The sequence below is a fragment of the Falco naumanni genome, chromosome 14 (assembly GCF_017639655.2).
Source record: "Falco naumanni isolate bFalNau1 chromosome 14, bFalNau1.pat, whole genome shotgun sequence".
In the NCBI taxonomy this organism is placed as follows: Eukaryota; Metazoa; Chordata; class Aves; order Falconiformes; family Falconidae; genus Falco; species Falco naumanni.
Genome location: NC_054067.1, coordinates 3,418,801 through 3,445,450, shown reverse-complemented (window position 1 = coordinate 3,445,450; position 26,650 = coordinate 3,418,801). Strand labels below are relative to the sequence as shown.

Genomic DNA, 26,650 nt, shown 5'->3' with positions numbered 1-26,650 from the left:
AGAATTCTGCTACTATGTAAGTAAATATTTGGGTAGATCAAAGTTTTTATGTGAAGAAAGAAAAATTGTAAATTCATTACTTTTTATCACTGTAATGCAAAGGAGGTTAAATTGAAGGTCATGGCAATATCATAAAAGAAATTAAGTGATGTTAATCAAAATAATTCATGGTTCTTGGCAGCCTTTCTGGTTCTGATTATAATGCTTAATCCATGCTTTCTTCTGGGTGAATTCAGAATAAACATAATGGGAGCATCATTAAAGATGAGCATGGTCTGCATCTGACACTTGAGTGGGTGACACAGACCCCAACAGACTTTTTTTGCTAGATGCATGGTTATTTTAATATATAACTGAATTTTGATATTTGTTCTAGTACTTCTATATTTTTAAGGGGTTAAGTAAAATTATCAAAATAATTCGTAAGATAGTAATGTGTTAAAAATAGGATTCTTCCCATGTATGTATTTTACCGGTTTTATTAGTGTAATAATGTGTTAGCAGATATGCAGACAAGAAACTTCCTTAAAGAACTTTTTAGAAGGCAGAATGTGATGGTAGAATTTGTTTTATCCCTCTGTTGTGAATTAATGTAAAAGCTGGAGGGGAGTGGGGTGTTTTTCTTTTTCCTATATGCTAATGTTGTCTTCTAAATTAGCTTAGGGGAAAAAAATCCTAAATCTGAGCCTAACAGAAGTAAGAGGAGATGGTTTACAGGTTTCGTGTTAAACACCTGTACAATAGTAATTGGAAACTTACTTCCAGAGAGTTTACCTTGCTAGATAAACTAGGTAACCCAAAAGACCACTCTCTTTTTCCAACAATTTCAGATGTTTGAGATCCAAAGTAATTCTCTTTATGGAAAGCTTCTTTTCAGTGGCTGTAACATTTATGTGTGAGTTTTCAAAGACGCATACTTGGAAACAGACCTGTCAATAAATACTCTCGGGGTAGCGATGGAGATGGTGGAACTATTTGTCCAAATATCCTGCAGCACAAAAAGGGGATTTGTGACTTACTGATAACTTCTGCTATTGGTAACTGCTAATAGAACAAACACTATTTGTTCTTTGTCTATTTAACTCTTTTCATACCAGTTAAGCCTAATAATGAGGAAAGAATTCTGTAGTTCAGACATTTCAGAGCGTTTAAATGGAGACCACTGCCTTTATGTTTTAAACATTTTTTTACCTTTCTTTTTTATAGGCCAAGCTGCATCCTCTTCCAATCCTGGTAGCCCAGCACCAGATTGGTACAAAGATTTTGTCACTGATGCAGATGCTGAAGTGTTAGAACATTCTGGGAAAATGGTGCTTCTCTTTGAAATTCTTCGAATGGCAGAGGAGCTTGGAGACAAAGTGTAAGTTGGTTCTAGAAGTATTGTTAATGACTGTATAAATATGTTAGTCTGACAGTGTTCTTCATTCAGTCTTCATAATGCTGTAGCTCAGTTCTTATCAGCAAATGTCCATGCTACTTTGATTTTTATCAGTGAGTTTTCCCATACATGCATTTACTCCACGAGAGTCTTCCTCTGGTCTAGAAGGACTGTTTCAAAGGTACTACCAGAATGAGGAGGGAAGTAAAATAAAGCAATGGAGTGATTAAAATAACCACAGAGGTGAATTTTGTGTTCCCATTTCTGTTTTCAGCCTAGTGTTTAGCCAGTCCCTAATATCTCTGGATTTGATAGAAGATTTTCTGGAGCTGGCCAACAGGGAGAAAACTGACAAAGAGAAGCCTCCTATTTATAAAGGTGAGTGTCACCTTGAACAGTTACAAAGCTGCTAACTGTTTTTACAAGTCTCTATCCAGTCCAAAGTGAACGGATTTGAAATAGTTGTTTGCGTTAGAAGTGTTGTGTGCTCTGTACTTTCCTGAAGTTGGCAGGATTATTGGTCTCCTCTGCAGGTGGTCTCGGCTGTCCCATTACGGACTCTTGCTTCTGATTTCATTCTGTATCATCTGTGCTTAATATAGCCTAAGCAGATTAAGTGTTCATCATCTGAAAGGAGAGAAGGCATTTTGTTAAACTCTGTAGAAAAGTGATGTTATATGCTGATGCATGGCAAATTCTGATCCCCTTCCCGCTGGGAGAAAGATAATGAAAGAAAATTAGACTACTTTAAAACAGTGTGTAGAACATGCAGAATGTGAATCTGGGCTCATACGCGCTGCAGCAGATTATTTTATGGATTTCATAAGAGAGCAAAGTAGTGAATTAATTACTATCCTAGCGATGCTGAAATGGCGAGGAGTTTCTCGCTAGCCAGACATGTCCTTTGCGTAGGACGTTTCTTCTCTTATTCTGTGAGATCCTCCTGGAGCTCCTGGTGATGCGGTTCATCTTTATGTGAAGTTTCAATTCCCAGTATGTGTTGATTGAAGGATTACTTCTGAATCTGCCATTCCTTTCAAATATCTTTTATTTCTCAGTGTAAATATGTTGACCAGTTGCGTAAGAGAAATGTGGCTTAGTGGTGCCAACGCCGTAGTTAGATGAAGATCTCCAGTATCTCTCTCACAGATTTATTGTTTCTGGCTGTTGCTTCCTTAGCTTCTGAACATTTGTCATCTTCAGGTGTTACGAGCTGTCTGTGTTTTACGGAGTTTGTGTCTTCAGTCTGAGATAATGTTTTAAGGGGTGGTGTTTGTTTTTTATTTACGCTGGTTCTTTTGGTAAGCGATGAGATTATATAGCATAGCAAGATTCACCATATAGAGACCTTCCTGACATAACAATCTGTTTCTCATAGTTGATTGTACTGAGCAATGCCGTCTCCTAAAAATGCTGTTTTCTTTGTAATTGATGGGACAGTGGGGCTCATTTTGTGTACATACACTTTGATGGCCAAAGAAAATGAAAGGTTGCTTGTGAATTGGTGAGAGAAGAATATCTTCTATCAGCTGTAATTATTCCCCTCCCCCCCCTTCCCCCAAATCTGGCAAGAAGTAGCCATAACTCAAGGGTAATACAAAGCAATTTTTCTGAATTTCAGTTCCAAAATTATTAGACCATGACTTCTGAAATCTCTTTTTGAGCATTTACTTATGAATGCAATTTGTATGGGAGAGACTGATGTACACCAATTGTGTAACATGAAACTACGTCAATTAGAAAGATACAGTTAAGTACTGTGATGCCTAACGATTAGATGTAGTTACTTTTTAAAATTAACTTTGGCTCCAAGTTAGGGCATATGTCTAAAGTGTGTATGTACAACAAGAAATAGTGAAAAATAAGAGGAACAACCCCAGAAAAGCTCAGTATTTTCAAATACTTCAATTTCAATTTAACCTTGGAATGTAATTTAGTTACAAATTTGTATCTTTAATTCCCATCTGTATAAAACTGCTTTGCAGAGTTTTGTTTAATGTCTTTATGTAAAAAATAGTAGAATCTTAAGAAGTGGATAGGGATTAGGTGCTGGATACTTTTTGCAAGGTAAAATTATATTGACAACACTTACTCTTTTTTTTAAACAGATTTTGTCCAAAATGATTAGAGTTTGTAGGAGCTGTTGCAGGCTTGTGGATGATCATTGTTGTCACAAATGCAATTGCTGCTGTTTTCTGTCATGTTACATACTTTATATTTTGTTCTGCAAGCTTCACTATGTCATTTTCAAGGCATGCCTGTGGCAAGCACCTGTATCCTCCAAAACCATTCTCTATCTTGAATAGCCTATAGTCTTCTCCTGTGCTTTCAGATGTTAGAGAATAGTAGATTTTATGTTCTGTATTAGTTCTTTTGCTCTTTAGAGAGTTGTGTATATCCAGTATTATCAGTCTGGTTGCTTACGCAATCAGCATTTTAATAATTTCACACTTACATTTCCAGGTGAAGGAAAGTGGTTCAGAAACATTGATTACTATCGCTTAGATGGTTCAACCACAGCTCAGTCAAGAAAGAAATGGGCTGAAGAATTTAATGATGAAACTAATGTGAGGTGAGATCTGTTCTAATATATATATGCCTAATTTTCCCCCTTCTCTTTCTGTTGTTCCCTGTTTGTTGTTTTTTTGTGACTTGTATTAGCTTAATGACCTCTTAAGGCTAGGCAAATAAATATCACAGTATTGTCAGGTGCAGAACTTGCACAGAAAATGTGCCACAACAATCAGTTTCTAGTTTCCTGAGATTACTTCCATTTGCACTGATCCATACTTGTTCAGTGCTTGCTTGCAGTTTTCACTCTTGTTTAGCTTGAAAGCAATTTGGATCGGAAAAAAGTCTTTTTATTACAATTACTTAAAAAGATTTAAGGACCTAGGAAGGTCAGAGCCCTGTGGGGTCTGGCCAGGAGACAGCAGTCACTTGGCCAGGCAGAAGCACAGAGCTCTCCCAGCTATCCAGAATTGTCTCCCAGCCATCCAGTGTTTATATGGGATGGGACTTTCAAGGCTTGATTTGGACCGATTTGGCTAGGTAGGTAGATACAAACCTGTACAAGTTTGATGAAGTTAAGGAGCTTCACCTTCCTAGATTTGTTTAAAAAATAAAATACATAGTTGCAGTCATTTGTAATGTACAGGAAAAAAAATAATTAAATGGAACAAAGTAAACTAATTTGGTGTTAATACCTGACAGAATAAACTATTGAAGAGTATCTGTGAAGAGCTCATTTTAAGTTGAACCTGAGTGAGATGGTATTCAAAAAAGTAAGCAGATACATCAAAGAGACAGTGTCATTCTGGAGTTATCCTGGAAGTTTGCTAGCCAGGAAACAGTTTCAATAGCATGGAATATGCCTGTTTAAAATTATGGTTTAATTTGATATAACTAATTTTATTAGAGTTTGAAAATGCAAACCCAAAAATTTTTTCTTACCCGCCAGTTTTTGTTAACAGTTGGTTTGCAGAAGGCCCCGATCTGTATTTCTGGGAGTGTGTGTTTTGCTACAAGTGTTGTCCTTGTGAAACCTGCATCTGTTTTATGCTTAATACAATATTTTAATGACGTTTTTGAGTTATTTCAGTGTAGAACAACTCCATAGTAACACAGCAACATGGGAACAATAGTTGTTTTCCAAAATACTAAAATTTTGCAACTTTTCTCTGTTCCAGAGGCCGCTTGTTTATTATATCCACTAAAGCAGGTTCCCTTGGAATTAATCTTGTGGCTGCTAATAGAGTAATCATCTTTGATGCTTCTTGGAACCCATCGTATGACATCCAGAGTATTTTTAGGGTTTACCGCTTTGGGCAAAACAAACCTGTGTTTGTGTACAGGTTTTTGGCTCAGGTAAGTTTCTGTCTGTTATTTTTGTGAATGCTCTGGTCCTGCAATCAAATTTGTGGACTGCAACTGTTTGGACTGTAACTGCTTGGCCTTGTGGTGGAGTCTGTTGTGGTCCACACGGATCCCGTCATCTTCCAGCCCTCATCTGATAGCAGTATTGGGCCACTGAAAAAGCTCTTGAAGGAAGGATTGTTAAAATAAATAACAACTGAAATTTGCTGTTAAGCCTACCTTGTGTGGCACTTTGTGTAATGTGAATTCTGGAACTCTAGCAATGATTCACGTATCCAGACTCTGAACAATGTTCTCAGCTTTTTTTAATTTGCACACCACTAAAAATTTGTAATTGAATAGACTGCATAAGCATGGTTGTTGTTACGCAGTAGGCTTGCTTGGTGTAGCTGTCTTCTACAGACCCCTGCTCTGTGGGCCCCTGACAGTCCAACTGGAATGAAAATACAGGCAGCTGGAGAATTTTTTATAAAAAGGCATCTAGTCATGATTTGAAAACTTGTATCACAACCTACAGATATTAAAGATGTGTAATAATTCTGATGGTCACTGATTATGCTTTATTCCATTATTTCTGTTAGGAAGTATCTTACTTCATCTAGTCCTTTCAGGTGTTACAGAGTATTCTGAAGACCTTTTCCCAGTAACTGATTAACTCTTGATCAAGTCACTATTTACTTGCCAACTTAAATAGATGACTTTTTGTAACATGGTACTGTCAGACATGGTTTTTTTCTGCAGGCTTTGGTCTATTTTTGTCGTTTTCTATGTGCACTTTTGAACTGTTGATATCCTTTTTAAATTACGATGTTCAGAACAGGCTGTGCTGTTCTCATACTTCTCATAGTCATCATCTTTTTTTTTTTTTTTTTAAGTAATTTTCCTTTTTTCATCAAGGGTCTAATTTTTTCTTACACAGCTGTGATGAATTAGCTTTCACTGCTTCCCTTTCCCTCTCCTCTCCACCCCAGTGATAGGGTATCTGTTTTCCTTTTTCCAGGCTGCTCAAAGCAGCAAAATAAAGTACCTGCTGTGGAAATTGCCATTTTTTTTTTGGTCATAATCTCACTTTGGGGAATTGAAGTAGAAACTGATCTCTTCGAAACCCTACTGAAATAATACATTTCTTACTCTAGTCAATAGCTAGATGACATCTGCCACACACACAATTCATACTACTTTGTGTTTGCTTCCAGGAGGCTTGGGTTTGTTTTTTTTTTTCTTTTCTCAGGAAACAAAGTGTTTTCAGGTGACTTTGTAGCTAGGGGGTCAAAGAAACAAGGGAAATAGAGCACTGTTACGTTGTTATTATAGCTCTTTTACATATATTAATTTATTTCCTTGTATAACAAGATGGTCCAGTATGTGTATGACAGTGAGTGTCTTGTTTCCTAGGGAACGATGGAAGATAAGATCTATGATCGTCAGGTAACGAAGCAGTCCTTGTCTTTCCGGGTTGTCGACCAACAGCAAGTTGAACGTCATTTTACTATGAATGAACTTACAGAGCTGTACACTTTCGAGCCAGATTTGCTGGATGATCCTAATTCAGAAAAGAAAAAGAAGAGAGATACACCAATGTTGCCAAAAGTAAGTTGATGCACATCACTAGGAATTACATGCTATAAAAATAACGTACATCTGTTTAAGAACAAAGGGTACGTGATCTTGGAAGGAGAAGAGTGCTGTGTTTTCACTTCAGAGCAGTATTTTCTCACTTCAGATGGAGGTGAATAGCAGGTAACAACAATAAAATACGTCATTAAAATAACGGATTGTGTAATGAGCTGATAACAACTTTCCCTTTAATGTAGTCGACAGAATAAGAAAAAGATCTTAAGTTAAAAGACAGAAGTTTTAGATCTGAATAAACAGAAATACTTTTTCACACAATTTGAGTGAATAGAAGTTTTACTGCAGGAAACTGTGGAAGCCAAGATTCAGATCAGCATCTGAGCAGCTGCTGGTGATAACCTTAGCATTACCTCGATTTGTGATAACAAATCTGTGAGGTGACGCTGTACTTCAGGGTCTGGTTTTTATCTACCTAGGTGAGCCTTCGTAAGAGCCAAATTCATCCATGCTCTCCACTGCCAAGCCTTTTTGGGTTTTAGTTCCTTGTATAACAATTCTTGCAGGGACCGTTAATGGACTAACAGTAGAAATAGTGGAAAAGTTGTACTAATTTACCATTCAGGTGAGGAAAATCAGACAAGCTAAGATTTTATTATCTATTTTTAGTGTTGCCAGTACTAGTAGAGACATTTTTGTTGACAAGCATTTACACAACTTAGTGAAAATGCTGATACTCTGTACTCTGAGCCAGTATGGAATAGCCATGTCAGACCTTTTCCCAACTTGGTGCTAAATGAACATTTAAGACCTCAATGTTTTTTTTTCACTGAAGCCTGCCTACATGTATTTGTAGGGGATGTGTTGTGTGTAGTAGTGGTTCTTTGTCACTGCTCTACGTAGTAATAGTAGGGACCTGAAAATTTACTAGCAGAATTTGAAAATAAAACCCGTAACATTTACGGTCAGACAGGAGGAGCCTTCAGGGGAAAGAATAACTGGTTCAGTTATTTCTTTTTTTCCAAGTCAGTTTGTATTTAAGATTGGGCTAAGATTTTGTAAGGTATTTTATATTCTTTGTGTACGTGGTCTGCTAAAGACTAATTTGTCATTAAGCTGTTGTGCAATTATCTTTGCGTCTTACCAGGTGAATAGCTAGTAAACCGTAACAGGTAAATGTGTGACTCACAGGTAGGTAACGAGTAAATTTTTGAGTTACTGCTGTGTTTAGGTCATTGTACAGTGTCTGGGTGTGGGCAGGGATGTTTCCCAGTTTGTAAATCTAGTAATTTCCAAGGAAAAATGGTATGTTTTCCATTCTAGACTATCTGTAGACCACTATAATATAATAAATTGTGGTCAGGCATCGCACTGGCATTCTTAATAGTTAAGCCAGTCTCTGAAACAGTCTATTAGACCACCTACAGTGTCGGTGCAGCTGCCAGGGGGATTTAAGAAGTGTTAGCCCTGTAAGTGTTAGTTGCTGTTACACATGCATTTTAAAACCCTTGAACCAAACTTTAATGACTGTATCTAAGCTCATTTTATTACAGTGTTTCTCACTGTAAGCAGTAAATTGTAGATAACTGAAAATTTTATTTACTTTTTTACTGTGGTGTACATTTTGGCATATTTTTTTTTTACCTCCTAAAACATTTTCCTTTAGGTTGTAATTAATAGTATTGATTTTATCTTTTTATGTTCTTAGTTATTATATAGTGTATGTATATATATGTATGCTTCCACAGACTCATAGCTAATGCATCACCATTTGCTGCTGCTTATTTTTAAGAAAATTAAAATAGGTCAAAACCCTGTGAAACAATTCAGTATGTTTACTCGAAGTGTTGATCAATCCAATGCAACAATTAAATTTTGAAAGTTACTTTGTTTTCTTTTACAATAATAAATCTGTTAATGAATAAAGTATCATGCAAAAGAGGAAGTTCAAACTCGAAACTTTATCATGGAGTTCTAAATAGCTCCATTTTAATTCCCTTCCAACCATCACTGTCAGGTTTCCCAGTTTGTAAATCTAGTAATTTCCAAGGAACAGTGGTATGTTTTCCATTCTAGACTATCTGTAGATCACTATAATATAATAAATTGTGTTTATTTTCTGAATACAAGCTTTTAACCAAGTCCCTGGCTGTAACTAGAGCAAATCTGTGTACTGCAGTGCTCTGGTTCTTCTCGTGGTTTTAGGAAGTGATACTGAATGGAATTTTAAAGATGTGCCTCTCCGTACATACTGTGTGCAACTTTGTAATCCTTTTTTTTAATTATTATTATTATTATTTGTTTGTTAAAAAGACTGTAAATCGTGAGGTAGATTTATCTTATTTTAGCCATCCCTGGATTTATTTGCTGAAAGGAGGGCTTTGCGTTCCGGATAGCCTTGCAGAACATGGGATGGTAGCCACTAACCTCCGAACACTTTTTCCCTTTCTCTGTCCCCCAAATTAATCTCTGTACCGGGAGGAATCATGCTGGCTGCGGCGTTCCCTCAGCTCGCAGCGCTGGGTTGGGGAGCGGCAGTCTGTGTGGCGGCGGTCCATGGCTCCCAGTGCTCGCCCTGGGCTGGCCACGTGGGGTGGCTGCTGGTTTCATGGGCCATTGGTGTGGTTGTGGTGAAAACTTCCTCGGCGTGTTGGGGGGGTGGGGTAGTATTTCTAGAAATGTTAATAAAAATGACTAGTTGTCATCGTGTAAAGTAGTGCTCGCGATCTGGGCTTTGGGCAGGAGTGCATCTGTCCTGTGGGGCCATCCAGTGTGCCTGAGTGACCAGTTCCCATGAACGAGCCAAGGTGGTTCCGCCAAGGAAGAGCACCAAGCAAGTAGTTACGCGTAGGGTGGCGTCTCTGCTGGTTCGGCATCGACCCACCGTGTCTGGGTGAACGGCGCTTGGCGCTGAGGCAGCGAGCAAACTGTCACAAAGGAATTTGTACAGGAGAACTCGGTTTCATTTGGTACTTATGCTCACTACTTTGGTGATCCCGCTTCTCAAAAATGACTTTTGGCTCCATTTATCTTCCCTGGGAAGCTCAGGTGGTTGGGATATTTCCTTTTCATTTTATCCACTACAAGGTTCTTGCTTTGCACCTAACTGAGCTGTTCTGGTAGTTGCAGTGACTCCTTCCTTGATTCCTGTCATCCATTTAATTGAATTGTGGCTCATGCCTTATTTGTAGTACTGTAAGTTTTAACTTTTATTTCCTATTTTGTCTTTTTTTTCATCTGGCCAGTTCTCTAAAATCCTACATAAGCAATCACAAGCGAGTATCAGCTGTAGGAAATCCCATAGTGGTTGTTATGCTCTAAATTGTGCAAGGTTATTCATTCAGAAAGTTAATATTCCTTGTTTCTGTGTGATTGGAGCAGTGATGCGTGATTTAGCTTTATAATTCTAAAACTACTTAACAGTTGAATGAATTTAACAACGCAGCATTTTTCCTAAAACATTGGTTAAAAAGACTACTGATATGCTTATGAAAACTATTTAATGTAACGCCGATTAATTATGCGGCATCTGGAGATGAAAACGTCCTTGAAGATCACGTTGAATGATGCTGGGCTGGTTTGTTGGTGGAAGGTCTGGTACCCCCTGCCCGACCTCTGCAGCCCTCAGCGGGACACAAGGGCCCCCAACACGTCATCGTGTTACTCTTCTGTCACCGAGCTGTGAAGGCTGAGCTGGCCCTTCAGAATCACCGGCAAAGCCAAACAGGCGTTGAGGCTAGCGGAAGGCTTTAGTTCTGCCTTTTACAGGTTTTGTGTATAATTGTCTCTCTGCGTCTTCAGGCCTCTTCTGCATCTTCAAAGCATAGTCTGTTGGACGGTGTTATCGCCGTGTCATTTCCTTGTTGTGTGGATGGGACGGGGAGGGATTACCTCTGTAATCCTTAGCCTGGCTGTGAAATGGACAGTAGAAACAGGTAAATAGACTTAGTGTCACCTGGAGATACAGCGAGGCTCTGCAGGTACCGGGTGCCTGGGATCGTGGGGTTGGAAAGACGTTGGAAAATACGCGTGGTCGAATTGACCCCTTCCAAGCGTCTGTTCGAGAGGGAATTCTGAATAGGAATTAGGTGAAATATTTTCCGTCTTTTCTCCAACCATCTATCTGAGCATGAATGTGGAAGAACCTGGAGGGATAATAGGTTTCCTGCTGGATGTCTGCTAAGGCTGAGAGCTGCCGGACTTTGAAGGTTCAAGGCATTAGTGGGTACGGAGCCAGGAGTCACCTGTGTTGAGTAGGATAGTTTCAGAGTTGAGCGTTCTTCGGAAAGTGTATTAAAACTAAGAGCTACAACTTCTTTGATCTAAGAAAAAAAAGGTTTTAAATTCTTTTGCTTTTAATGGGTTAGGAGAATTCATTCTATATTGTTTTAAAAGTGAGAAGTAAAGCCATTCTGTGAGTGAAGAAACAAGTGCCACTTGCTTTTTAAAAGATAGCCTTGAGAATTTTGTTTCTGCAATAATCCAAGTTTCAATCAAAGACCAGTTTCCTTAGGGAAGTGTTGTTAAGGACGGGGAAGATGTTGAATGTTGCTATTTTATATAAGAAGTCACACAGCAAATGTGTGTACGTAGTTTTCCTGGAAGCTTATCAAAGTTGCGTGTCAAGTTTTAATTTTAGCAGCAGTTTAGAACGAGACCTTCAGGTTGCCGAGAAGTGCTGAGGAGCCAGCGCCTGTGGTTCTCGGGGGGGAAAACGCCCGTCGCATACAGCCGTCCCTTCGTAGTGCCATCTGCCCTTACCCCTCTGAAAGGGCTTCTGTGTCTTGAACATTGTAAATACTTGGGTTTAACAGAATATTTGTATTATGAATGTTGTTCACATGAATTACTAGTTTTAACTTCCACTGCTTGATTTCATTCATCCGCTACCCTTGTCGAGTCGAAAAGGACTACTTCAGGAATTTGGTCCAAAAAAAAAGGTGTGACAGATGTCTTAAGGCTGAGTAATCAGTCAAATTTGCTGTATTTAAGTATAGAAATAATTACTGTATATAGTCCACGAGCTGTATGCAAATGTGGTGACTCATTATCTAACACAGAGTAAAGGCGTAAGCAGGTTTTGTTACTATTTCCATAGAGGAGTAGCAATTCAAAAGAAGAGCTGGCGTAAAGTGAGAAAACTCTGTGTGATGTATTGTGATTGTATTTTGAGTTTTATGTTTTACTTTGCTGTGAATTGAACAGCGGACCTGGAGTCCTTTTTTAAAATCAGTGTGGTTTATGACTGGGCTGTTGTTTCGGGATTTTTTTTTTTTTTTAAAACAGGCTCTCCCAGACTCTGAACGGTTGGCTCCCGGAGGGTTGTGTACTGGGTAGACTTGGCTGATACGTAGGTAAAGAGAAAACGTTTATTAGCCACAAGTACCGCTAGTAAGTTAAGCGGTAAGCGCGGTGCTCGCCTTGGCCAGTGCGTACGCCTGTCGGAGCGGTATGTGTGTGGTGGGAGCTGGGCAAAGGCAGAACGGGGGGGCTCTGCGCGTCCCTCGGAGCTGGCACTGTCGCACCCTCTGTTCCTGGCTTATTCTCCCCCAGATCGGCGTGTTCACTGGCTTAGAGTCACAGTCACATTCTCTATGTGAAATAAAAACTTGGCTCAGTTGAGGTCATGTAATGCAGATTGGAAAAGCAGATTAAAATAATAGTTCAGATTCAGTTGGATATGGTATATAATTATTTTATACTACCTCAGGACATAGCCAGGGCATGTGTTTTACTGTAGTTCCGTACTAGGGGTCAATTTTGTGAATTTGGGAAGGCTGTTGATCTCAAAATTGGAAGAATTTGCTGCTTATTTAAATTTATTTTTATTTTTAACCTTGGTTTTAAATGTTCAATTGGTTGAGGAAAACTTGTTCGTAAATTACAATGTAGCTTACATTCCTTCATGGAAGGTTTCCTTTCCAATACATTTATCTCTCCATAGCATTTAATTTCCATCAGGATTTTAAAAAGACAAACCTTTTTTAAAATTCAAAACCTTTTTTCAGTGTCTTAATTTTCTTCGTTCATCACCAGGACTTACCTTAAAGCTTATAAACCAATAGATAATCATTTTTCTATCAACAAGCTAATCAACGAAAAGGAATACTTACTCTGATATTTTTTTTTTTGTGTAAGATGAATATTCTTTTAATTGTAAAATTAAACTAAATGGCAGTGCCTTCCATATCCCAGTTTTCAAGCTCCATCATTAAAGTTAGCACAAAATGAAGTTTAGACAAGGAAAGCAAATACACAGTTGGATGTAATTTAAGCCACATTTTGAAGACTGTGCTGGCAGAGTGAGTGTGGATTATATTCCAGTATTGTTTTTCAATAATAGTGTTACCATGGAAATTGATGCATATGCATGTCCCGGAACCCTCCACACACTGATATACAGCTACGGTATGCTGAGAGCACTTTAATTGCATTAGCTTACTTCTGTAGTATCCTCTTCTTCACCCACTTCCTCTAGATGTTTGTGTCATACCTGTTACTGCATCCTTTTTCTCTCTCAGCTTTCTCGCCCATCGCCCCAAAACTGCCATTATTTCTTCCTTGTGCCCATTAGCCATGCAGATAGTGCATTGAGGATTTTGTTGCGGAGCTGGGGAAGAAAGCCTCGATTCGAATTTAGAGAGACCAGATAGCCAAAGGATGAATCAAAGACTAGTTTATGTAATTGGTTAACATAGTTGAGTTCTAAACACACAGAGGAACAAACAACTTTCTGTAGCTGTTGTGACAAAACCACCCATCAGGACTTCCACGTGGTTGCCAGTGGTATTGCAAAAATCTGTTCGTGGATCCGAGCCGTTCTTGCCAGTTATTGTTCTGTCTGGATCGTAAAACATCAGGGTAGGACAGTGTCACCCCTGCCTGTACAAGTGCCTGGCAGGGTCAGGGCATGGTGTGGAATGGGTCTGCAGGTACTTACATAATCCTGCTGCAAAATGTATATTCAGTGTATTCGCGGTCAGTCATTTCAGGAGTGGTCCAAAAGTTCAGTGGGATAATGTATTATGAATGTTAGATTGAATGCCGAGGTATATTGGAGCTTTCTTGATCTGGCAAGCTCACTACTGATACCAGTGCATTCATAAAACCCCACGTTCAATAGTTACCCCTAAAGGGGACTCCTGCCACACGGCACGAGCAGTTCTTAATAGTCTTACAGAGCATGTTTTCCTTCATCCTTTGCAGCATCACCTTTATGTTAACATAGAGGCGTCATCTTTGCAAAATGTGGAGGCTGGAGTGTTGACTCAATAAGAATGAGGACTGCAAAACCATCACTACCTGCCTTGAAATGCCAGCTTTTCACATTGATTTTTCTCTTTTTATTTCACTTTTGAATGGAGATAATGATTTATCATGATGTGGCATCTGTAGTCCAGACAAAGGGCAGTAGCAACTTCATGTTTTGCTTAGCAGCTAGTTTTGTTTTCCTTTATCTAGTAAATGTTCAATGTGCTGGTAAATCTGCATTTCAAAAAACACTAATAGGATTTCTGTATAATTTTTTGTATTAGAAATCTTGGACTGAACGCTGAGCTACATTGGAGCTTTCTTTTATGTGTGTGTGTATATATGTAAAAAAAATACAGATATATGTATATAAAATGTTAGCGTGCCCGTGAACAGAACCTTCGCAATCATTTGCCGTTATAAAGCACATTGTAAATACTTTGGTTCACCTTCAAAAGCTATTAAGTATTAGGGGTATTGTGGAATATAGAGGTCTGAATTGCAGCCTGCTGATGCAGTGTGGTTCGTAGCAGTGATTTCACCTTCTGGACTCCAGGTGGGTGCAGGGCTGTTTATCTTGACGTTGTATCTTAGCAGTTTGAAGAAAGCAGCCTCTCCTGTTGAATGCTGATGGACAGTTGATGGACTAAAGTACTGCTTAGTGGTTTATATCCAGTAGAGGTGCTCTTTGTATATTATAAGTGCAGATTATTGATAGGTCCTCTCAGGTATCCAGCCTGAGCAAAGGAAAACTCATTGAGCACATTCCATTCTTTTTGGGTTCTTAAACTGCATTTATTATTGTGGAATCTGAGTGCATTCCTGTGGTTCATTAAGTGATTGGACTGTCATCTCTGTAACAGATTGTTAATCCATTACCCTCCCTCTGAGGAAAATTGTGCTATTACATTATTTTTTTTAATTTTCTTTTGCTGTGAGGAGCTCTGAGCTGCGATTTGTGAAATTGGGTCAAAGCAGTAAGTTAAGCATGCACAAGGAAGACATACAGTAGAGCTCCAGAGTGACTTCTCGTTTTATTGTCTCTTCATTTGAACAGGATACAATTCTGGCAGAATTGCTGCAAATCCATAAAGAGTATATAGTTGGGTATCATGAACATGATTCACTCTTGGACCATAAGGAGGAAGAGGAGCTCACTGAAGAAGAAAGGAAGGCAGCATGGGCAGAGTATGAAGCAGAAAAGAAGGTAAAGCTAGCTGATCAGGTTTACACATATGAAAATAACCTTTCCAGATTTAGGTGCCACTCACCTTTTTAAGTTTGTTTTGGGGAAATCGGTTTTCTTATTGGCCAAGAAATTGATATGTAAATTTTGACATAGGACAAATGGAGATACCATGTCTTGTTCGCTCTTTCAGTGCTGGTCTTTTGTGTGTCTTTTCTTTGTTACTTCCATTTAAAAATTATTTTCCCCTTTACACATACATTTTTTTCTATTACATATTAAAACTCAACTGGTGTCCTCTGTAATACTTCTCTTTTACCATTGGAGGGAAATCTCTAGCTCCATTAAAGGTATACATTGGATTTCAGAATCTTTTGCCATGATCCCCCATATAAACATCTGCTGGAAAGGACCTGAGAGCTTGCTTCCCCCCCGCCCCCCCTTATTCCCTGTGTCTTGTTTATTTGATATTTAAGCAGGTGGTGGAATGAAGAAAATTGTAAATTGGGTACAGGTTTGGGATATTTTTATTGTAAAAGGAGTATGATAACTTGTAACTGGAGACTAATAGCAGAAAATTCCGGGGAGGATGAGGATCTGATCAGTAAGCTGAAAGCACAAAAAGTGAACGTATAAATGGCCACTGACCATCTTGAGTGAACAAATGACAAGCGAAGTATGGAGTATTGGGAAAAGAAATTGGAAGATAGAGTACATTACACCCTGAAATTGTCCTGTGAGAAATCTGTATGGGAGATGAGCTTTATATTCCTGCTAATAAACTACGCATTTCACCTCTCCAAAATCTGATTACAGTCAGGTCAAACTCAACATTCAGTAGTGGGCTTGAAATACTAAAAAAAAAAATGCATCTTAAACAACCTAAGATACACTAGTAAGTCTTGGTCATTCATTTTTCTTAGTATGTGCAACAATTTTAAGCTAAATTCCTGTATTACTCAAGACTAGAATTTTTGTTCCTCTGTGATTAGAATGTTCTTCTGAATTGAGGTCTGGAAAGGGTCTTTGTTTCACTGAGAGGGGTTCGCACAGCGTACGGGGCTTGTAGCCTCCTCCAAGGGCTGGTTGTCTGCCTGTGGTATTTCATGGGCTATTATAGAAGACCATGAATTATCAGAGTTACTAAAATACAAGCGCATTTTGTGTTTTTAAGGGCTTGACCATGCGTTTCAACATGCCAGCTGGGACCAATATGCTTCCCACAAATTTCAACTCTCAAACACCATATATTCCTTTCAATGTGGGTGCTCTGTCAGCAATGAGTAACCAACAGCTGGAGGTGAGTAGGAGTCCCAGGTATTGTCACATGTCTGTGTGCCGTAAGCGTGTGTGCGTTTTTATGTCACAAATAATGGGTAGTGTTGTTCTTAAATATCTTGATATGTAATTGTATCCTGTTTCTAATAGGGTATTTTTTGGTGTGTGTAGCTATATTGACATCTGCCTTGTACGCATATAAACCGATTCCTGTGTAGTAGCTTGGGATCCTGGAGGGTGAAGCGCATTCTTTGCAGACATTAATTACCATACCTAGCTTTCTGCCTCCTGTCCAAGAAGGAATGGGAGAGACGAACGCGTGCTGTGTTCCTCAGTTACCTCAGGTCCTGGTTTGCCACCTCGGCTGAAGTTGCTGAGGGCATTTCTTCCTCACGAGATGCTAGCTGTAAAGTGCAGGAGCTGACGCACAGTTGTCTTACGGTACCTGCCAATGTCTGGTGAGGAGTCTGCGCTAAAGAATGTAACACCTCTAGTAAAGTGTGCAGGCCAGGGGGCCCTGTGCTGAGTGTGCCTGAGGAATAATGCACAATAAATGCCAGTGCTAGGCTAAAATAGATAATGTAGCCTAATAGATAATATTTTGAGCACACAGAATGAATTGAAACCGTGACATCATCAAAGTCAGTATCGCAGAAAATTTGCCTGGGTAGGAATGTAGCACTCCTGTGATGATCTGAAAACCTTTGGCTACAAAAATAGGGGATTTAAATACTGTCCGTTGTACAGATTGGCAGATTTATACCTGCTGTTCAATCAATGTATGCTGAAATCCAGTTGCGTGAAAGCTTAGGCTCATTGACTTGTGCAAATAGAGAGAGAAGAGTAATTAAGGTCTAGGTACGCAAGGCAAAGATGAAGAAAACTTAGAGAAGGTTGGCAAAGAAATGTGTTCTTTGTATCTGTTCTTTACAATTATTTTTTTGGTGTTTTCTCAGGACCTCATTAATCAAGGAAGAGAGAAAGTTGTGGAAGCAACCAATAGTGTAAATGCAGCAAGAATTCAGCCCCTTGAAGACATTATTTCAACCATAGTGAGTGAAATGGGTAACTAGGTTTAGATCAGGAGATGGGAAAATGTTAAATGTATCAGGCAAAGAAATTACTGTTACGTATGGTCATTCAGCTAATTAACTGCTTTATTAACTAATATAATTTCCGGTTTGACGTTTATTCCTGCCACTTGTAGTTACCCTTAATGGTGTCTAGATATTATGGACCTTGGAGGACTGGCAGTTTAGATCTGTAATTAGAAAATGCCAATTTTTCTACAAATAAGAATAATTATACAGAGATGAGACGTATTTCCTGTATCTTATCCTTACCTGTCTGTCATGGTCTGCCACATTTCTCACTTGCTCCCAATAATCTAGAGGTGTATCACCTTAACGAGCAGTTAGAAGAACTAGTAACTCATAGTTCAGATTCTGGTGAAGTATAATTTTGCATTTTGAGAAACCGGGCTGTGTGTTTAACTCTAGATGCACCTCTGTTACCATTACGCTTTTGTTAAAATGACTAGTGCCAAGAAGGTTTTGGTTTTGTTTTTTTCTTTTCAGTGGAAAGAAAATGCGACGCTCACAGAGAGCCAAGTGCAGGCCCTGGCACTGAGCAGACAGGCGAGCCAGGAGCTTGATGTCAAGCGCCGAGAAGCCATCTATAATGACGTCCTTACCAAGCAACAGATGGTAAAATAGCTACTGTTTATTTGATCAACTGTCCATGTTTGAACTGGGACACTGAGTATGGACGTGCCTGTGCGTGTTCAGGAGCTGGAGTATGTGTGTGGGTACAGGGGTGGTGCTGACAGAACGTGTGTTGCAGTGGGTTGGGGGTTGCTGGCACTGTGCAGTGGTGTACGTGGTGTCACATCCGGAGGTGGTGACCTCTGCAGCGTGTTGGGTTGCGTTGCTCAGCCTCATCGAAGGAGACTCCTTGAGAAGTTCATTTAAAAAAAGAAAAATACCGGATTTTTCTGTAGAAGCAGTTTGCTTGAAGGTCGTGAGGCCTTCGAGAGAAACCTGATTCCCAGAGCTCAGGAAGGAACTTAGGGAGCACTCATCTTAGAAAGCGTCGGTAATGGTTTTTTAGCTTAGAATTACTTCGCAAAATCCAAAAGTTGCCCAGATGGTGTCAATGGGAAGAGCCTTCTCTAAGGCAAACAAACATTTAATGACAGTCCTCATGCAGGGCTTTCCAAGGGAAGGTAAATGGTACCTGACACATAATGTTGTAACTTATACCTGGGAATCATTCGTAGTATTGCTGTAGCAACTTATGTAAACGCTGCATGCGATACAATAGGCAAGTCATTAAGAGAACTTAGCCCTAAATGGTGTTACTAAATGGTTTCTACAGTAATCAGCTTGTGAATACCAGCACATTAGTGATGGTGATAACAATGGTGCTTTTTTCCTTCAGCCATGCTATCCCTAACAAATTGATTTTAACTCTGAACTTGATACACGGGTCACGCTCTTACAACAGCTTTACTTTCCCTTCACAGTTAATCAGTTGTGTTCAGAGGATACTTATGAACAGAAGACTACAGCAGCAGTACAATCAGCAACAACAGCAGCAGATGTCTTACCAGCAAGCAGCAATGAGTCATCTCATGATGCCAAAGCCACCAAATTTAATCATGAATCCTTCCAACTACCAACAGGTAGATATGAGAGGAATGTATCAGTCTGTGTCTGGTGGTATGCAGCCACCACCGTTACAACGAGCACCACCCCCAATGAGAGGCAAAAGTCCAGGGCCTTCCCAAGGGAAATCAATGTGATTTTGCACTAAAAGCCTAAAGGATTGTTAAAATCAGAGAAAGAACTTTTATTTTTTTAGGAATCAATGGCTTAACAGAACTCAACTGTAAAAAAAAAAAAAAAAAGAAGTTTGGTTGGTCCCCTTAAATGCCATGTTCCATATTAGTGTTTCAGCTTTGTTTAAATAGGACATAATGTTTTCCCTGTTGTCAGTGATGTTGCCTAGAATCTTCTTACATATGTTGAGTACAGGAGATAACAAGTTGTTTTCAGTGAAAACAAGTCCTCCCGTAACAGTAGCATCTCCACAGGTTTCCTGTCTAAACTCCTATGCTTGCTTTTAGTAGCTGCGAAGCTGTCAACAGATTTGAGAAGCTTAGGAAGGACTGCAGGTCTGTATGCTTCAGTATACCATATGTCACTTGTAAACAGCTGAGTTCTTGATTAGAGTTGATTCCTCAAATTATGGAATACTTTTCTGCTTACCCATTTCTTTATATTAGTGTGAATATTATAACAGGAGTAGTCTAGTTTCCTTTTGACTGAGGTCTGGACTCGTACTATATCATCTACGCTGAATGAAACAGGAACTGAAAATGCTCTTTGAAACAGAATTGAGTGCAATATTCTTAAATACTACTGCTCTGAAATTTTCGAGTCGTGCAGTTACATAGAAACTGTATACAGCCTTAAATAGCGACTTGGGGAAAGGTGACTGATTTTCCCTAGTCTTCTGCCATTTTTTATTTTCAGTTTTATGTGATGGAATAACAAATGGTGATCTTAGAGTTGGCGACGTTTTTCCTTCACGCTGATTTACTCTGTGCGGAGTCCAATACAAAGCACATTTCTTTTAACTCCTTAATGCTGGTGCTACTGTCTTTTCCCATTGCCGGCAATGGGAGACGGGCCAAGAAAACTAAATTCCTGGTATTTTGGGGGTTAAAATAGGGATGGTGGCCAGGGTCAAACCCTGTTATATGAACAACTTTAAAATGGCAGAACCATTGCCCATTTAAAATCGATACAAAGAAAGTGCTGTGGCAATTTCCAGAGCTGCCAGAACAGTGAAATAACTTTCCCTCTTGTTCGGTAAGAGTTTTGGTTATGCACTCCTCCCTGTTCCCTTTCATTTGTGTGAAAATGTAATTTAGTACATGAAGAGCTTCATTATTTTTTTTCTTTTTTTTTGGTTCTGTTTTGGGTTTTTTTTCAATCTAGACTGGAGGTGAATTTCTGGTTTATTATATATCATTAGCACTCTTCATCCACACTTTTTGTGCTTGTAAAGATCTAATTAAATACAAATAGGGCCTTTCTTTGAATATAGTTTGGTTGATTCTTCCCCCTGAAAAAAGTTTATAACCTGGGGGTAAAAGTAAGCGACAGGAACATCAGAGGCAATGGTGTATGGACTACGGAGAGCTCTGGAGAAATGATCGGATGGAAGCTTTTGCTCCAGATACTGCTGGACTCTTCTGACTTGCTGACATGAACTAAAATTGTTCTGGTTTCTGGAAAGTTTCTTGCAGGAGTTTGAGTTCTTGCCCTGAATGGACAAGTGGTTTTTGCATATGAACATGCAAATCTTGCGCGACATTTCATTTTGTGACTGAAACTTGGTTTGTGATCTGAACAGAGTTTGTTTGATCTGTTGCAAAACCAGCTAACACGTTGCTGTCTTGGACTCTTTTATTACAAGATACCACAAAAGAACCTCAGTATGTTCTAGTGCTTTGCCAGCTCTGCAATTAAATTTAATTTGGGGCCGGGGGGAGCAAAGAGAGAGGTATTCACACTAGAAGAAACAAAATGTGAGACTTTGAGACAAACATTTGAAGGCAAATGTACTCTGGGCAACTCTCACCAATATTCCTACGTGTCATGAATAAGAAAAATACTTTCTACCAAACCTGGGAATGTTCAGTGGAGTTTTACAGTAACTCAAAGACTTAAATGTGGAAGTTTTAGGCAACATTTAAAGGCACATTTTTTTTCATTCTGGACAAACTACGGATAACAGAAGACTAACACAGAAGAAGAAATCAGAGATAAGCATTGAAATAAAACTTGGACCACTTTGCATACATGTTTCTCACTTGACATTTTAGCTGCATAACAATGTGCTTTGAGTATAACATCAAGCTTTAACAAATATTTAAAGACAGAACATAAATCAGTAAGATAATAAAAGGCTCATTTTTATATTTGTTTTAGATGTTTTAACTAGATAAAATGGCTTAAGATGACGAATAAAAATGTTGCTTGTAATACAGTTTTGCCTGCTAAATTCTCCACATTTTGTAACCTGTTTATTCCTTTTGATGTAAAGCGTTTTTGCTTAGTATTGTGATATTGTATATGTTTTGTCCCAGTTGTATAGTAATGTTTCAGTCCATCAACCAGCTTTGGCTGCTGAAATCATACAGCTGTGAAGACTTGCCTTTGTTTCTATTAGATGGCTTTTCAGTTCTGTATTAAATATCTTAAGTACTATAGAAAAGGTGTTCCCTCTTCCTATAAGGCTGTTTTGTAATATATATTAGGACTGGAAATGTGTTTTTAAAGAGAAGAAGCATTCAAGTATGACGATATACTATCTGTGTTTTCACCATTCAAAGTGCTGTTTAGTAGTTGAAACTTAAACTATTTAATATCTCATTTAATAAAGTGACCAAAATACATCAACGTGCCTTGTGCTGCATTGACAAAAGAGCATTAACTGCCCAGGACACGGGCTGAGAACGTGTCTTTCGAGCGCTGCGCTGTGAGTTGAAGCGCTCTTTACCCGTTACTGGACGTAGCCATTAATTCCATTTAGCGAAAACAGTTGCAGTCCAGGTTTTTGAGTTCTGTGAGTGAGTAGTAGCTCCTGCAGCCAGCCTGCCTGCTAAAAACGGAGGGTGAGTTGTCACCCGGCACTGAGAAGTTGTTTAAAATGGAGAGTGAGTTGCTGCCTGGCAGTGAGAAGTTGTTTAGAGTGAGGTGGAGTTCTACTTGGTCAAATTAGAATAACCTACTTGCATAGTTCAGCCTCGTAGTTATTCTTCTCCCTTTCTTAGTTATTCTTCTCCCTTTCTTAGTTAGTAGATCCCACCTGATGGGCAAAACCTCCTTTCCTACGCCAAAAAAAGAAAAGACAATTGTGTTTTCAGTCTGCCCCCTATGCTCGTTCCCTGGACTTGGAGCTTTCCTGGGGGCTCCTGGCCAGTGCTGCAGCCAGGCGGCTGCCCCGGCTGGCTTGTGGGAATTGTGTCTGGTGTGAGAATTGCCACATTGTGCTGCAAGGGGCAGCGTGGGCGACGTGGTTTTAAATACCCGTGTGACTTTTGACTTGATTAAAACCTTGGGCAGAGGGCAGGGGAGGCTGGTGGCGGAGGCTCGTGCTGGCTGTGCCTGTTGCAGCGAGGAGCACCCCGGGCTGTGCCCCGCGTGGCGCCGGCTGGGGGCTGCTCTGGTGCTGAGCAGCGACCTTCTGGTGTGGGGGTGCTGAGAGCTTACCCGGGGAGGGGGGGGGGGGCTGCCTTAAAGCAGAACCCCTCTGAGCAGGGTAAATAAGAGTAAATCCATCAGTTCAAGCAAAAAGAGTTTGAGAGTTTGATAAATTTTCAGTATTGATGGGCAGACGAATATCCCAAGTATTCCCAGCTGGAGATGTTTGGGAAAATGCCAGTGTTGCAGCATCAGCCACGTAACTTCCCTTCCCAGACCCGCTCAGGTGCTGGAACAATCCCTGTGCTGTGGAACCTGCCCCGGACACCCCTAGTGCTGAGCACCCACGGGACACCACCGAGCGCGCCCTCGGAGAGCCACGCTGCGGCAAGAGGCCGGGCGAGCTGCGGCCTCCGAGGTGCTGCAGGGCCGGGAGCCGCCTACAGCCATTGCCCTGGTGGCCGCGGACCGGGCGTGCTGTGCCAAGGGCCTGGAGTTGCTCCTGCTCCTGCTCCTGCCATTTCTCACCCGGCCCCACTCTGCTCGGCGGGGAGGTGGTGACGGCAGGAGGGTGTTGGGGAGGGGCTGAGGCCTGGCACGAGAGGCTGCCCTGGGGGGGCGGGGGGCTGGGGTCACCCCTTGGGGCTGTGCGCGGCCACTTGTGCCGTCTGGTCTCCGATGCCACCTTGGCTTCGTGTTTAACGACTGGTGCGTGCAAGAACTATCGGCGGCGTGGAACGCATCACCAATAGCTGGGGCGATACCCAAAGCAGCATCCCGTGACACAGCTACATTTGTAACTCAGTTGCACAAACCATTTCTCTCATTTCCCCGCATTCTTGCTGACGCCCGTTAGCAGCAGCGCAGGGGATGCTGCATCTCGCGTGGTGACCAGCCCAGCTCAGCACGGGCATCCCAGTGCTGAACACTTGCTGGTGCGGTGAAGGAAGAGCCTGAGCCGCCTTGGCGGAGTTGGCTTTGCAGATGCCTTTCTCAGACTTGGCCAGCACAGATGTGAGGTTCCATCCTTGGTAATTTCCAGTAGGAGAATTTAACATCTCCAAAGCAGTTACATGGCTTTGGGGGGGGGGGGGGGGGGGGAAGTCTTATGATCCCTATGGCATGACTTGGTCCTCTTGGTTTATCATCTTTTGCGATTCCATGTCATGCTGCCGACTTGGCTGCTGGCAGCGGGTGGCTCAGGGGCTGCGGGCGGTGCGTGTCGCTTCTCCCCTCCTGCAGCCTGTTCTGTCTTTACCTGAAAAGCAGCATCAGGAGCTGTGTTTGTACAGCGTCAGCCCCAGAAAGCACCTTCCCCGCAGCGCTGCCGGCTGCGTCCCTGCTCCGTCCCGGGGGCTGAGCTCTGTCCTGTGCCTCACGCTGTGCCTCCACCTCCGCCAGCTGCCCGGGGTGCCCACAGCACCAGGGGAGGCAGCGCATCGCACCTGTGTTGCCCACTTGCTCGCGGATTACTTTCAGCGCAGGTGCTCGCTGTGTTGTCTGCCATCCAAGCGCAAGGCTTCGTCCTCCGAAGAGCAGAGAAATAATTGACTCGCAGCTGCTCGTTAATAATGACACCGAGATACCAGGTAACCCCAGTAACACCCTCGGTGTGTTCTATGTCCTGTGGCTTAGAGGGAGCGCCCAGTAACCTCTGTATTTCCTCACAGCACCTCAGGCACTGCAAAGCTTTCGGGATTGAGCTGAAGCCGGACCCTGCCCTGCAGCCCGCTCCCTGCGCCAGGACAGTCGGTGGTTCAGCCAAACCCTCGAGTATGAGTTGACTCCAACGTGGGGTTGTGGGAGAGGACATCGCCCTTTAGATGAGGCACCCAGCGTCATCTAACACCAGCGCTGTCCCACTGGGCGCGGGTGCCTTTGTCTCACCGTCAGCAAGCCTTTCAGCCCTTCTTCTTTGGGAACGCTCCCCCCTGGGGTGCCCTTTTGGGAATGTCTCAGCCACTGTCCGGCAGCTGCGATGTGTCTCTCTGCGATGGACCTACTGCCAGGCGGGGCAGCACCTCACCAGACAGGCACCTTCTCTGCCTTTCAGTGCCGAGTTTCTGGATTCCCTCCATAGTTCTGGGCTGTCCATCATGTTCTCCAGGGAAGGGAAGTCTCTGAGGCCTCTGCTCCTTCCCCCCCATGGAGAAAGGAGCCCTGAGCCACACGTCCCGCTCAGGAGGGCTCCCCGCAGGCAGTGGGGTCTCTGCAGGGATGTCCTTGAGGCCACCTGTGCATTGCCACTTGTAGGTTTGTCTCCTTGGTCCCGTCTGTGACCATCCCCGTGTGTCAGACCACGTGCCAAAGCTGGGGAGCGGGGCTTTTGCTGGGTTGGCGCTGTGCTCTGCTTGGCACCATGTTGGCCTCACGCAGGGGGTCTCCCTCCGTTTCCACACCCCTCCACAGTGAGAATCGACAAATTACCCAACCCTTTACCACCAACCTCCTTCCTCCTGCTTTGCACAGCTGTTCCTGGGGTAAGGTTTCCCTTTCGGCGTGCCCACCCCTCTTGGATGGAAGGAGAGGGGTTGAAAGCAATGCCTTTTGTCCCATTTGCTGTGGTGTTCTCAGACCCACGGCTTTTTGTGTGTAAAACAACGCTGGGGGTGAAGGGCACGGCAGGGTTTCTGTGGGACTGTGGCCACCCCTGCACCAGCTGCCATTGCCTTTCCTTTTTTCAGCAGGCCGTGGTAACTGAAGCACATGGCAACTCCATGAGCTGAGATCCCAAACGTATATTGACGTTTCCTTTTGCTGATGTAGGAGAGAGTCTCTCAGGTTGATGCACCGCCACCATGTTTTCCTCTAAAACTTTCCCAGCCAGAGCAGGGCAGCCCCCAGGGCCGCTGCCACGGATGCACCCAGCCCCGTACGCTGCCGTGGGGTCCACCTGCCCAATCCTGCCAGAGCCTCCGCGCCCAAGGGGTGGTCGGTGTCCTCAGGTGGCTTTTGCCCAGCAGAGTGGCAGCTGGTGGGGCAGCGACTAGACGAGGTGACCGGCTGCTCTGCTGCAGGGACGGGATGGAGAGGTGGCTGCGTCCACCTGAGGACACCCGCTGTGCGGCACCAACTGCTCCCTCTGCCACTCAAAATGCAGCCAAAGTCTGCGGCTGTTAATTCTGCTGCTATTAAGCTCCCAGGTCAGTAAGATTCCTTGTATTTTTAAGGATTTTGTTGAACGAGAAGCAAACCCCGTAAATTTCTGCTGAAAGCAACCATTGGGGTGAGACTCAGCAATGCTGAATTCCCCCTTTAAAGAACGTCCCACATCGTAGATGACACCAACCTTCACCAAGGGGTTTTCAGTAAATTCTTTGTGAATCTTGTTGTTTTCAAGTATCAGGTTTTTGAACTCAGATCCTGGGAAGGTGTTTTACATCATCCCTCACACCTGTGCATCCCTCTGCAGCAGGAGGCTCTGCTGAGGCAGCTCTTCAATTCGGGTAGCGGATAAATGAGACCATTGTGTTGCCCCCATGGGCCAAATCAGCTCCCTTCTGAGTTGGTGAAAAATGTACTCGGCATTGCTGAGATCGGGTTTTGACCTTCATTTTGAAGAAGAGGAGCAAGATGTTAACCACTGGATTTATCTTCAAGTGCAATGGAAAGCCCTGGCTAGAGGGAGGCAGGATCATCCTGGGGGCAGAGCGAAGCTCGAGGTCTGAGGGATTTCCCTTCGCACGGGGGAAGGTCAAAAGTACACTTTAGGACACTTCATGAGTGATCGTGCTCCCGACATGGTGGCTGAGGATGAGATGTTTCAGCAGTGACTCAGAGGAAGAAGGTAAATAAACAGTTTTATTTCAAACACAGGATTAAATTCCATCATGTCTGGATCGCTCAAGGTAAAGCTCCTGTAATCTCCCCGTTGCGATCCGCAGCCTGTCAGCT

General features: G+C 42.0%; 1 protein-coding gene across 4 annotated transcripts in view; it reads left to right on the top strand.

The window, feature by feature from the left end:
* The window catches only part of ATRX (ATRX chromatin remodeler), an 86,470-nt gene extending 64,462 nt beyond the window's left edge, over window positions 1-22,008 (top strand). For all 4 annotated transcript variants that reach the window (XM_040614639.1, XM_040614638.1, XM_040614640.1 and 1 more), the window contains 10 exons: window positions 1,207-1,360; window positions 1,653-1,756; window positions 3,842-3,950; window positions 5,068-5,245; window positions 6,650-6,844; window positions 15,135-15,284; window positions 16,438-16,563; window positions 17,498-17,593; window positions 18,119-18,247; window positions 19,066-22,008. In XM_040614639.1, coding sequence (XP_040470573.1) covers window positions 1,207-1,360; window positions 1,653-1,756; window positions 3,842-3,950; window positions 5,068-5,245; window positions 6,650-6,844; window positions 15,135-15,284; window positions 16,438-16,563; window positions 17,498-17,593; window positions 18,119-18,247; window positions 19,066-19,344 — 1,520 coding nt within the window. In that variant the 3' untranslated portion in view covers window positions 19,345-22,008. The remainder of the gene's footprint in view (window positions 1-1,206; window positions 1,361-1,652; window positions 1,757-3,841; window positions 3,951-5,067; window positions 5,246-6,649; window positions 6,845-15,134; window positions 15,285-16,437; window positions 16,564-17,497; window positions 17,594-18,118; window positions 18,248-19,065) is intronic.
* Window positions 22,009-26,650: the final 4,642 nt, after the last annotated feature.